Genomic DNA, 12,418 nt, shown 5'->3' on the forward strand with positions numbered 1-12,418 from the left:
TGTTAATTTATGAAAACAAACACCACAATCTTTAATCATATTTTTATTGTGTCTTTGATGCGTCTGTCTTGATGGGAACTGTGCTCTATTGCAGCCACACTTGATTCTGAGGAACACCTTTGTTTGGCAGAAGAGTAATATTTGTACTAATATAATTACAACTTATTTGCTGTGTTTTATTTGATGAAATCCTACTATGCATATGAAGTTAACCGTTTTATTAAAGCAATAAGCCCCGCGAAGCAGTGGTGTTACAGTGCAGTTTATAACAGCTAAGGGGCTTCGCGTTGTGCCTAACAACTCCCCTAAGCTGTTATAAACTGTACTGGTAACCCACTGCTTTGCAGGGCTTATTGTTTAGTTCCCCTAGTCTTTGGCAATTTTGTGAGGAGGCAGATTAGAAAGGTTTATTGAATGATAGAGCTCAAACTAAATAATAACTAAACAATCAGGTATTAAATGATTTTCATATTTTAATGAGGGTAATGAGCTTGATCTCATTACTTGATCTCAGATGGTAAACTTAGAACTCTTTTGTTAGCTGATAAAGTCTCTACCATCAAGCAATAATATACAATATAACATGGGCTTTTCAACATCCTTGGCCGGTTACACTTTATTTTGATAGTCCACTTTAGACATTCTACTAACTATAAATAACTTAGCAACTACATGTCAGTTTACTTTCAATATTTTGCAACTATACGTCAACTAACTGTCATTAGTGTATTAGTAGACTGTAAGGGTTGGGGTTAGAGAAGAGGTTTGGGTTAGTGGAATAAGTTGACATGCATGTGCAAAGATACTTATAGACAGTTGAATGTCTGTTGAGATATCATCACAATAAAGTGTTAGTAGATATTAAGCAGACAGTCTAATAACTCTCTAAAGATTGGTAGTTGATAAGTAGTTGCAAAGTTACTTATAGTTAGTAAAATGTCTGAAGTGGACTATCGAAATAAAGTGTTACCCATTGGCCTCCTAAGATGATCCATTAAATCATCATTAAAAGTGGGAAACAAACTCACATGAAAGGAGATTGACAGACTGATGCAATAGTTGCTCTTGATGCAGGTCACTGTCTTGTGTACTCATGTTTATGCACATAAAATAATTTTAATTTTAAATTTTTGTATTTTTGGGACATGAAAAACTAATCAAGCTAAATAAAACATGTTTATAGAATGGTATCATTGTGCCTTAGTACAACTATGTGCATGTTTTTATTGGCTTGTTTGTTCTGTACTGCATATTCTGATTTTATGTATTTAAGACTTTTTATTAGTTTAAATCATTGTACCAAAGATATTAGTGAATTAAACTATATACTCCTTTATATATGTCACCTATAATTTATATCTTTGGCCTGCAGTTTCCATAAACCCGCTGGCCACCTTTATGGGTTTATTAGTTTTATGGCAAACCACCTTATTAATTTATTCATTTAGCTGACGCTTTTTGTAAGATTTAGATTTTTTTAAACATATTCTGATGTAATATCTTGTGTTGAAATCCATTAACCAGTTCTTAAGAGAACAATCCCAGTAAATCCAGAACCGTAATTATTATTACAATGAACAAGACCAGTAGAAGTTATGCTGGTTTAAATATTTTGGATAGATTTAGGATGTGTTTAACTGACGTTCTAAACCAGGGGTAAAATATAGCATAAATGAGAGGATTCAAACCTGAATTAATATACAACATCCATAACATAAAATAGGCTATAGAAGAAGTCAATCTTGTGTTTGGTGTTAGAGATAAAATAAAAAAGGGAATCCAGCAAAACAGATAAACCGTCACAATGATTCCTAATGTCAGAGCGGCTTTGCTCTCAGATTTCCTCCTCACTGAACCTTCTGTTAGATGTTTTTCACTCCTCAGCAGAGAGTTTATAACTTTCACTTGCTGATGTGCGACATAAAAGATTCTCAAATATAAACTTATAATGATGGTACAAGGAAGAAGGAAAGACACAAACAAATCAGCAATTGACCAGAAAAAAGTAAGCATAGTTATACATTCCCCATAACATGTGTATTTTCTAGGTGAAATAACGATCATTGCAATGCTATAAGCTGAAGAGAAAAACCAGCAAAGACATATAATAGTTATTGTTCTTGTCATTGTTATTTTCTGTGGGTACACTAAAGGGTGACACACAGCCACATAGCGGTCAACAGCTATTAAAACTAAATTACTCAGAGATGTACCTAGGAGCAGCCCCATGATTATTAAAAACAGTTTACAGATAGTCTCTCCAAAATACCAACATGTTTCTATCAACTTAGTTGCCTCCAAGGGCATGACAGTAAGTCCCACGAGTAGGTCGGACACAGCCAGAGAGAGAATGAGCATGTTGGTTGGAGTGTGAAGCTTCTTGAAGTGAGAGATGGAGATGATCACCAGCAGATTCAGAAACACAGTCCATACTGACAGCAATGAAAAAAACACATACATGATATTGTATTCATCTGTGGAGCGTTTTGTCTTGATGCATGATGAGTTAATGGCAGGAAAGCAGTATTGAGTCTCATGATCTTCTGTCTCATAGTCCATGAGTAAAGTCTCCTCCTGTTTGGAGTGTGATCTGATCTCCTCCCTGTTCTCTCATTTATATCTGAATCAGACTGACTCAACCCATTCACCACCCACTCTAATGCTGCATAATGATTTCATCTTTTGATATTTTGTTAATGTATTCATTGAAATACCTTTTAATAAATGTACGAATCTAGTTTGTTTCCTTTCCTGTTATATTAGTACATTTTTTAAACTTAAAGTATATATGGACTTGTTGTTCACATGAAACGTAGTTAAAAGAATAATTCACCCAAAAATTAAAATGAGCCAATAATTTGCTCAACCTAATGCCATACAAGGTGTATATGTCTGGCTTTCTGGTGCCTAACACTTTGGGGCAGTTTCCTGGATTTAAGATTAATCCAGAGCTAGGACTTAGTTTTATTAGGACAATTACAGAGCACCTTTTTCATTACTAAAAGAACGTTATTTTGTGTATTTGGTATTATACAGAGGCGATTCTAGGGTTAGAGCTTTAGGGGTGCTGAGCACCCAATGAGCTCCGCTGCCACCACCCACTCTTTTTTCCTACAGAAACCAATAATATGTTTATTGTAAAATAACTATCATTTTAACATTGGTTCAACTAACTCCAAAATCCAGATTTTTTTGGAGACCTTTCAGGCATGAAAACGGATCAGGGGTGAAAAAGATGAGAAGAAAATTACCCCTCTAGGGTCTGGGAGCATGCTCCCCCTTAGAACTTTTTTTAAATTATATATTTTAAAGCATCAATCTAATGAGTTTTGAGATGCATTTTTTTGCCAACCTTTTTATTTCTAATTAGTGGCGAGCTAGCACTTTTTTGCCATTAATGCCATATTAAAGTATCAGGACAAAAGGTGGGCTACAGCAGCAGTGTGGGTATGGATATACAGTGTGTCGTTTTAAGCCTTTGTCAAAATGATAAATCTCCTAATTTATAACTTTTATGCCTACAACATATGGTAGGTTTATTAATAGTTTGTTAATTTGCAGCTTTTCTTTTAACAGTCCTTTAATTGAACCATTACCTTTACTATATGTCTAAAACAAAACACTTGTGACTCCTGCACTAAGGGTTAAAAACGTTATCCCCTTCATATTAATCTACATGTGACAAACTACAAAAATATTTATTGTCTAGTTTGATAGTCAGACAGTTAGTGATTTCACACATAACTTACCGGTACTAGTGGTATACAGTGATATGTAGTTTGTTTTCACTCTGTTCCAAACGCCATGATTTTATGATGACTGACCAGTTTACATGACTCCCGATTGTTAAAATTAGTCTCAAATTAACGATAAATCATACAATAAACTTTAACAACAGAGACACACGTATGCAACTACCCACAAAACTGCATGCGTCTTGCGGAAGAACATTGTAACCGGCGCTACTTCTCTCCGTTTAAGTCTATGGACGAGTCACCCAGGTACCGTACTACTCCGCAGCGCGCGGGTACCCGCCGGACTAAAATAATCCGAAAATAAACACTTATTATACATGTACCATGGTGATTCAGTATAAGACAAAAACACGGCTTGAAAGATTGATTCGTGATATAGTCGCTCATTATAAACATAACGTAAACATTTTGTAAGATTCATGCAAGCAAGTTGCATCACAACACTTTTAACTGATTCTCACTCTGCGTGTGTTTCGCGCTCGGGCTAAGCTATGCAGGTACAGAGAAGTAAAAGAAGAGGATGACACCATTTGCTAAGCGGGGAGGTTTTCATTTTCTACCTTAACATATACATTTTAAACCACAAACTACGGAGTATGTTTTGGACATTATTTAACCTTGTCAAAGACGAATGAACATTTTAGAATAAATAAATTTCTTGCTCCAAGTTTTAGGGGTGCTGAGCTCCTTTTTAGGGGTGCTGAAGCACCCCTAAAAAGGGGCTAGCCTTGCCCATGGTATTATACAATGTTTTTGCGTGTTTTATCGCTAACAAACATTATTTTCCACATACCGTTATAGCTCCAGATTTCACTCTCTTCCTGACGCACAGATTTGAAAAGCGCTGTGTTCCTGATTGGCCAGCTAATCTGTACATTGTGATTGGCTTGAATACCTCTGATATCAGCTGGAAATGTGAAGCTCCTTACCATGTTTGAAAGATTCGGTCACAATGCAGTGCTAATAGGAGTTAACTTACAGGCTGAAGCGGGAGGAATTATGATAATGTCAGTCTTCTCTACATAACCAATCCCAGGAAGTAAACTGTTACCTACAGTCTGTGTTTTTGTTTTAGTCCTCCTGAAGTTGATAGCCTGTTGTTCAGCTTTATTAATAATGTCTGATTTAAGAAACAAATGTTTAAAACTTTGCAGGCTGAAACACCAAGGAAACGGCACCTTGGTCGCTGAATTGTACTGCGCTTCATGTAGGCTAGCTTGTTTTTTTCTCTTTTTTTTGGACGTCGAAGCCATTCGCCCTGAGATTATGTAATTGCAGTCATTGGATGAATTCTTTTATACACGTTATTAACGCAATTGTTATTTCAAAGTATATGACTGAATTTAGCACTCCAATTTCATTTGTCTGATAAGAAAACTGGACTGGCACAAATTCATTCTGGAGGTGTAAAGTACTTAAGTAAATCTACTTTGTTACTGTACTTAAGTATTTTTTGGGCTACTTTGTACTTGTACTAAGTATCAAAATATAAGCAACTTTTACTCTCTACTCAATTACATTTTTGATTGGGTATTTGTACTCTTTACTCCACTACATTTGAAATAACACTTATTTTTACTAGCTAGATTGTTTATTCGTCAACGAATAAAAACGAGACGAAAGTGTCAGAGGGTGATGATGGATAGAATCTGTGGTCGCGAGGTTAGACGCACACACACAACTGAGGGACTTCATGTGGCGCTACGCAGGGCAATCGTAAGAAATCAAAGTACTGCGAGATCAAATGCATATGGAGAAGTCTGGTCTCGCGGTATTTTGATGTCAAACGCTGAATGGCTTGCGTTGAGCCACCGTAGCGGGACATCTGCATGCTGCGTATGTCATAAACTGTAGGGAAAAGTTCGCGTCTGGTCTAAGAGAAGAGATAAAGAGCAGATATATGGATGCATATCACATTTGATTCTGTCAAGGGACCCTTTGTTAAACTTGTGATGCTACAATCAAAACAGAAGTGAAGCGCGATTGCAGGAGGGTCATCCCGCAACTCAAAGGCAAGCACAAATGTTTTATATACTGATGTTTATCAGCTGGCCTGAGCTGGTACATAACTTGATATAACTTACTATATAAGCCAAAATAAACCAGCGAGGTCCTGTACTGATTGCCCGAGTAACTTGAGTACATTATAAGATTGATAATAAGTGTACAATTTCACTGTCCTCACATTTAATCAAGTATGCTGTAATGTATTTACTGTAAAGAGGGATGCATGACGGAAGAAATGTAGTGCCCTTAATGTGAGATAGTGGTGTTACGTCTACTACATGTGTTTACAATTAATCTTTCAAATGAACAACTTCACGTTTTTAATATGTGTCACCCCCAGGGGCTGGCTATGTTTGACTAAAGCCACGCCCCTTCTCAACTTCCACCTCGAGGAGGTCCCCAAAGCCAACCCAATGAACAGACAAACACGAGAACAGGTAAGTAAAATATAAAACAATCTTTATTGAATTTAAATATTTAAAAGGACTGGGGAAATGGGAAAGGGGAAAATTAAAACTAATGAGTCTCTGGCTCCTCCCTCCAGGGAGACTGCAGCCACGGGCAGGCAGGGACAAAGGGCAACGGGGGTGCAGACCACCGTAAGCCGGGGGGGAGGGGAAACGTCAGGCTCCGGCCTGGTCCCTGCTATCCGTGGCGCCCTCCTTCTTCCTTCCTGGAGGCAGAGTACAAACAGTGTGACTGGCAAGTGGTCTTTCCACTATCTGCGTACCTTTTCTGTTCGGCAGGGGGTCTTCGCCCTGCGTGCCTTCACGTTTCTCCGTCGTACGTTCACTCTCTGGCTCCTTGTTCTCCACAGGTGGCCGCTGGGACACAAAAGCACTGTTAACCTGGACTTGGAGTATTTCTCACCGGCTCTGCTGTTTACAGCTCTCTTGGTAGGTATCACTTTCCACAGTCTGTTCTCCTAATGTTCACTCTCGTTCTCCTTTTTCTCCACAGGTTGCCGCTGGGACACAAAAGCACTGTTAACTTGGACTTCGAACACTCCTCACTGGTTCTGCTGTTTACAGCTCTTAGTAGGTATAGCTCTCCACAGTCTGTTCTCTTAATGTTCACTCTCGTTCTCCTTTTGCTCCACAGGTGACTGCTGGGACACAAAAGCACTGTTAACTTGGACTTCAAATACCTCTCACCGGCTCTGCTGTTTACAGCTCTTGGTAGGTATAGCTTTCCACAGTCTGTTCTCCTAATGTTCACTCTCGTTCTCCTTTTTCTCCACAGGTGACCGCTGGGACACAAAACACTGTTACTTGGATTTTTGGATGCTTCTCACCTGGTCTGCTGTTTACAGCTCTTGGTAGGTATAGCTTTCCACAGTCTGTTCTCCTAATGTTCACTCTCGTTCTCCTTTTGCTCCACAGGTGACCGCTGGGACACAAAGCACTGTTACTTGGATTTTGGATGCTTCTCACCTGGTCTGCTGTTTACAGCTCTTGGTAGGTATAGCTTTCTCCGCAGGTCCAGCAGAGGGGCGAAGATGGCACACCGCCTCACCGGGTCGAGCGCTGCCCTATCCTCACTACCCGTAGGGCGATCGAATCCTGGACAGGGGCGCCCCTTTGTAGAGACCACGGGCGGCGGAACTCTTTCGCCTCCGCCTCTGCGACAGGGGCAGACACAGGTAAGTTTCCAATACAAATAATTCCAATGTTGTACTCACACTTGCTGATAGCTCTTAATCTGCGTCACTTCACGCTCCAAACAGCACACTACGTATAGTAGCTGGTAATTCCTAAGGTCGTTAGCCTCTCCGTCCTCTGCCCAGTGGAAAATGGATGATGCGGGGTTTTGTCTGACAAGACACACAGCAACCCACAGCCAATACACAGCACCACTTCAACGTGAAAAGTTTACTAATTTCAAAGACTCACTCACCACACTATCAGTGCACACAACAAAGGACGCCCTGCGTCCTCCACTTCGCTTGGGCTGGATAAGGGCGATGGAAATACGACCTGAATGGTAGTTCGTTGCTGTGGCTGCTTGGATGGACGCTTCTGCAGCTCACCCACCACGCTGTTTCAGGGGTAGGGCCGCCCTCCTTCTCCTGGAGGTATCCAACAATTGCACAGGTTAGTTTTTACAAGTTGCTCAACACCAGAGTTGATACTCACAGCGGTTTGCCTTTGTTTACGTTGCAAAACAAAGTCGGTTTCCTTCCTGCTTTACTCCTTTAAATGTGCTACTTAGACCAATGTTTCTTCTACCCGTAGGATTTTCCTTTAACTCCAGCGTGTCCACCGCAAACTACAACGAGAGAGAGAGAGAGAAAATGTAGACAGCCACCAATGTCTATCAACGAGCACAGCTCCGTTCCTCAGCACACACTAACTTTTCCAACTGTGATTTAACTGCTCTTTAAATACTCCTCCGTGTACTCCAGTTGTCCAATCACCCGGCGATCTCCTTAACTACACAGCTGTGCTTAATCAACTGATTACAGCCCTTCGCGATGCTGCCGGATGTCCGGTGTTTCCTTTCCCCGGTCTGGGCGGAAACATCCGGGCGGAACCAAACTTTCCCAACTTTTGGTTCCGCCCAAAAAGATCGTCACCTTGTGACATCTGCATTATCAAATTTCTGTTACTGTTTATGTAACAACCTACTGAACTCTAATACTGGAATTTTTGAAATATTAAGATTATAACTTTTTTAGGATTGGCCTATATAAGAATATTTGATTACACTTTACAGTAAGGTTCATTAGTTAACTTTAGTTAATGGATTAACTAACTTGAACAAACCATGAGCAATACATTTGTTACAGTATTTATTTGGCGGTATGGGGCGGCAGTGGCTCAGTGGTTCATGTAGGTTGTCTACAAACCGGAAGGTTGGTGGTTCGATCCCCGGCTCCACTGGACCAAGTGTCGAGGTGTCCTTGAGCAAGGCACCTAACCCCAGCTGCTCCCGACGAGCTGGATGGCGCCTTGCATGGCTGACACCGCCGTCGGTGTATGAATGTGTGAGTGAATGGGTGAATGTGAGGCAACATGTACAGCGCTTTGGATGGCCTTAGGTCTGTTAAAAGCGCTATATAAATGCAGTCCATTTATCTTTGTTAATGTTAGTTAATAGAAATGTAAGCTTTAATTGCTTGTTCATGTTAGTTCAGAGTGCATTAACTAATGTTAACAAGATTTTAATAAAGTATAAGTAATTTTTGAAATTAACATTAACAAAGATTAATAAATGCTGTATAAGTGCAGTTCATTATTAGTTCATGTTAACTAATGTAGCTAACTAATGTTAACTAAATTACCTCATTGTAAAGTGTTACCATATCACAAAGTTAGGCTATATATTTGTCAGCATGGCACATTCAAGTACACAATGACACTAGACTAAAATAAAATGGGTTTAAATTAAATTTAATGTAGATTTCTGGACTAAAATCTCATGGCATTTAGTTGAATAAAATTAGACTAAAACTAAATCAATTCAGATGACAAAAATATGACTAAAACTTAATTCAATTTTAGTCAAAAGACTATGACTATGTTTAATCTTTCTTTGTTCTGCCAGGTCAAAATTTTGAGGTGTTTGATTTCTTTTCTATATTAGGAAATAAAACTTAATATACTTGGTTTTCACTGACCTACAATATCTCTTTGTGTTGAGGACTAGTGCATCTTTGAGCCAACATTCAGTATGAGTAAAAATACTTGAGTACTTTTAAATTGGGTTACTTTAATACTTTTTCTCAAGTCGTATTTAAATTGGTGACTTGTAACTTGTAGTGGAGTAATTTTTACAGTATGGTATCTGTACTTTTACTCAAGTATGGCTTTCAGCTACTCTTTACACCTCAAGCCCCCCTTTGCCCCCCCCCCATGGCACCAGGCCTGGGCTAGAGAATATTCGAATGGCAGGACCGTGTATTGCTGTGCTGTCATGACGAGCGCGAATCTCAAGAGCAGTCTGTAAGAAGAGGTTATCAAACTGTGGAAGTAAGCATCTCTCAGATCCACTGATGTAAACCAGTCGTCTGGACGAATTAATGCCATAATTTATTTAGCATTTTTACAGTTGTTAACCAATAGGCTTCTATTGTGGGATAAACAGGAGTTTCCCCCATATCCTCAGCTACTGACACAATGCATAAAAAGTAAACCGTATTGAAAGGGTTTTTTTACACAAAGGGGATTGCAGTCTGATCTTTTCTACATAATGAAAGTGGAAAAAGTTCTTAACTGTCAAGCATATTTTTTTGTGTGAACAGGCTGTAAGCTCGTATAGCAGATGTACGAGAAAGTGGATAAAACTAGCTAGCTATAGACAGTTTTAGCAGCAACACAATAAACAAATGTCTTTTATTGACCAAATGCAACTTCCTGAATCAATAACTACATTTATCATAGTTTATTTCTCATACCAAGGGAAATAAATGACATGTAAATTATTTGTTTAAATAACATGTATGATACAGCAGGGATAAAAAGCTGACTTTAAGACCATTTATTTTACTGACAGCAGAATGTGATTGCTTTTATTTGCCCCTGCTGTTGGCTTGCAAACTTTTTTTGTGACCCATTCTAGAACATAGTGATTCATTTTATACCTTTAAACCTTTATGTTTAATATTTAAAATGTGTGCAGGGTCTTCAGGGTGGGTCATGTTAACACCTGCTTGCTGCATCCAAAGATGATCCATCAAAGCATTGTAAAAAGTGGAAAACAAACTCACATGCAAGTCGATTGACAGACTGATGCAATAGTTGCTCTTGATGATGCAGGTCAGTTTATTGTGTGCTCATGTGTAACATGTTCAGTAATCCAACAGTAATTTATGCACATAAAATAATTAATTATGTTAATTAAATTCAACATTAAAATGAGTTTTCTCTTATTGGGATATCGGAAAAACTAATCAAGCTAAATATTTTTATACAAATAGCATTGTTGTGCCTAAGTACTATTGTATGCGTGTTTTTATTTACTTGTTTGTTCTATGCAGATTCTGATGTATTTAAGACTAAAAGCAGAAAAGCCTTTACACATTTTTGGCTTGCAGTTTCCATAAACCCGCTGGGTACCCTGATGGGATTTATACCAAACCACTCTATTAAGCTCTGCCAAACTAAGAGTTTATTTAAACATATTCTCAGTTTTTAATGTAATATCTTGTGTCGACCAGTTCTTGAGAGAACAATGCTAGTAAATCCAGAACCTTACTAAATATTCTAATGAACAAGACCAGTAGAAGTTATGCTGGCTTAAATATTTTGGATAGATTTAAGATGTGTTTAACTGACGTTCTAAACCAGGGGTAAAATATAGCATAGATGAGAGGATTCAGACCTGAATTAATATACAACATCCATAACATAACAGAGGCTGTAACAGAAGTCATTCTTGTGTTTGGTGTTAGAGATAAAATATAATAGGGAATCCAGCAAAACAGATAAACCGTCACAATGATTCCTAATGTCAGAGCGGCTTTGCTCTCAGATTTCCTCCTCACTGAACCTTCTGTTAGATGTTTTCCACTCCTCAGCAGAGAGTTTATAACTTTCACTTGCTGATGTGCGACATAGAAGATTCTCAAATATAAAGTTATAATGACGGTACAAGGAAACAAAAAAGACAGGAACAGATCAGTGATTGTCCAGGCAAAAGTAAACATAAATGAACATTCTCCATAACATGTGTATTTTCTATGTAAGACACTTATAGAAACTGAAATGTTATAAGCTGAAGAGGAGAACCAGCAAACACAGATAATAGTTACTGTTCTTGTCATTGTTATTTTCTGTGGGTACAGCAGAGGGTGACACACAGCCACATAACGGTCAACAGCTATTAACACTAAATTAGTCAGAGATGCAGAGAAAAGCAGCCCCATGATTGTTAAAAACAGTCTACAGAAAATGTCTCCAAAGAACCAACATGTTTCAATCAACTTAATAGCTTTAAAGGGGATGCCAATAACTCCTATGAGCAGGTCGGCCACAGCCAGAGAGAGAATGAGCATGTTGGTTGGAGTGTGAAGCTTCTTGAAGTGAGAGATGGAGATGATCACCAGCAGATTCAGAAACACAGTCCATACTGACAGCAATGAGAAAAACACATACATGATATTGTATTCATGTGTGGAGCGTTTTATCTTGATGCATGATGAGTTAATGGCAGGAAAGCAGTATTGAGCCTCAAGATCTTCTGTTTCATAGGCCATGAGTAAAGTCTCCTCCTGATAGTAGTTTGATCTGATCTCCCTACTGTTCTCTCATTTATATTAGGTCTAGATCAGACTGACCAACCCATTCACCACCCACTCTGATGCAGCATAATGATATCATATTTTGATATATTTTTTATGTATTAATATAAATACCTTTTTAAAAATAAAAAACCTAGTTGTGTTACAGTGTGTTTCCTTTCCTGAAAGATGATTAAAAGTATATTATTGAGGCTTAAGGTAAATAGTGACTTGTTTTTCATTTGAAACATAGTTAAAGTAATTGTTCACCCAAAAATTAAAATGAGCCCATAATTTGCTCAACTTAATGCCTCAATGATGTATTTATTGAACACATAACACAGGCAGATTGGATAGATAATGGAGTAATGCAGATGATAATGGTATCGGTAGCAGGAAACTCGAACAGAAACACGCCTTGACAGTTACAGATAAC

General features: G+C 38.4%; 1 protein-coding gene and 1 pseudogene across 1 annotated transcript; both read right to left on the reverse strand.

The window, feature by feature from the left end:
- Positions 1 to 1,593: 1,593 nt before the first annotated feature.
- Positions 1,594 to 2,559, reverse strand: LOC135738948 (trace amine-associated receptor 13c-like). The gene has a single exon (XM_065257160.1). It carries the CDS (start codon positions 2,557 to 2,559, stop codon positions 1,594 to 1,596), a length of 966 nt encoding a protein of 321 aa, XP_065113232.1.
- An 8,430-nt stretch (positions 2,560 to 10,989) lies between these two features.
- On the reverse strand, positions 10,990 to 12,013 carry LOC135738941 (trace amine-associated receptor 13c-like; annotated as a pseudogene).
- Positions 12,014 to 12,418: the final 405 nt, after the last annotated feature.

Source organism: Paramisgurnus dabryanus, chromosome 10 (genome assembly GCF_030506205.2).
Source record: "Paramisgurnus dabryanus chromosome 10, PD_genome_1.1, whole genome shotgun sequence".
In the NCBI taxonomy this organism is placed as follows: domain Eukaryota; kingdom Metazoa; phylum Chordata; class Actinopteri; order Cypriniformes; family Cobitidae; genus Paramisgurnus; species Paramisgurnus dabryanus.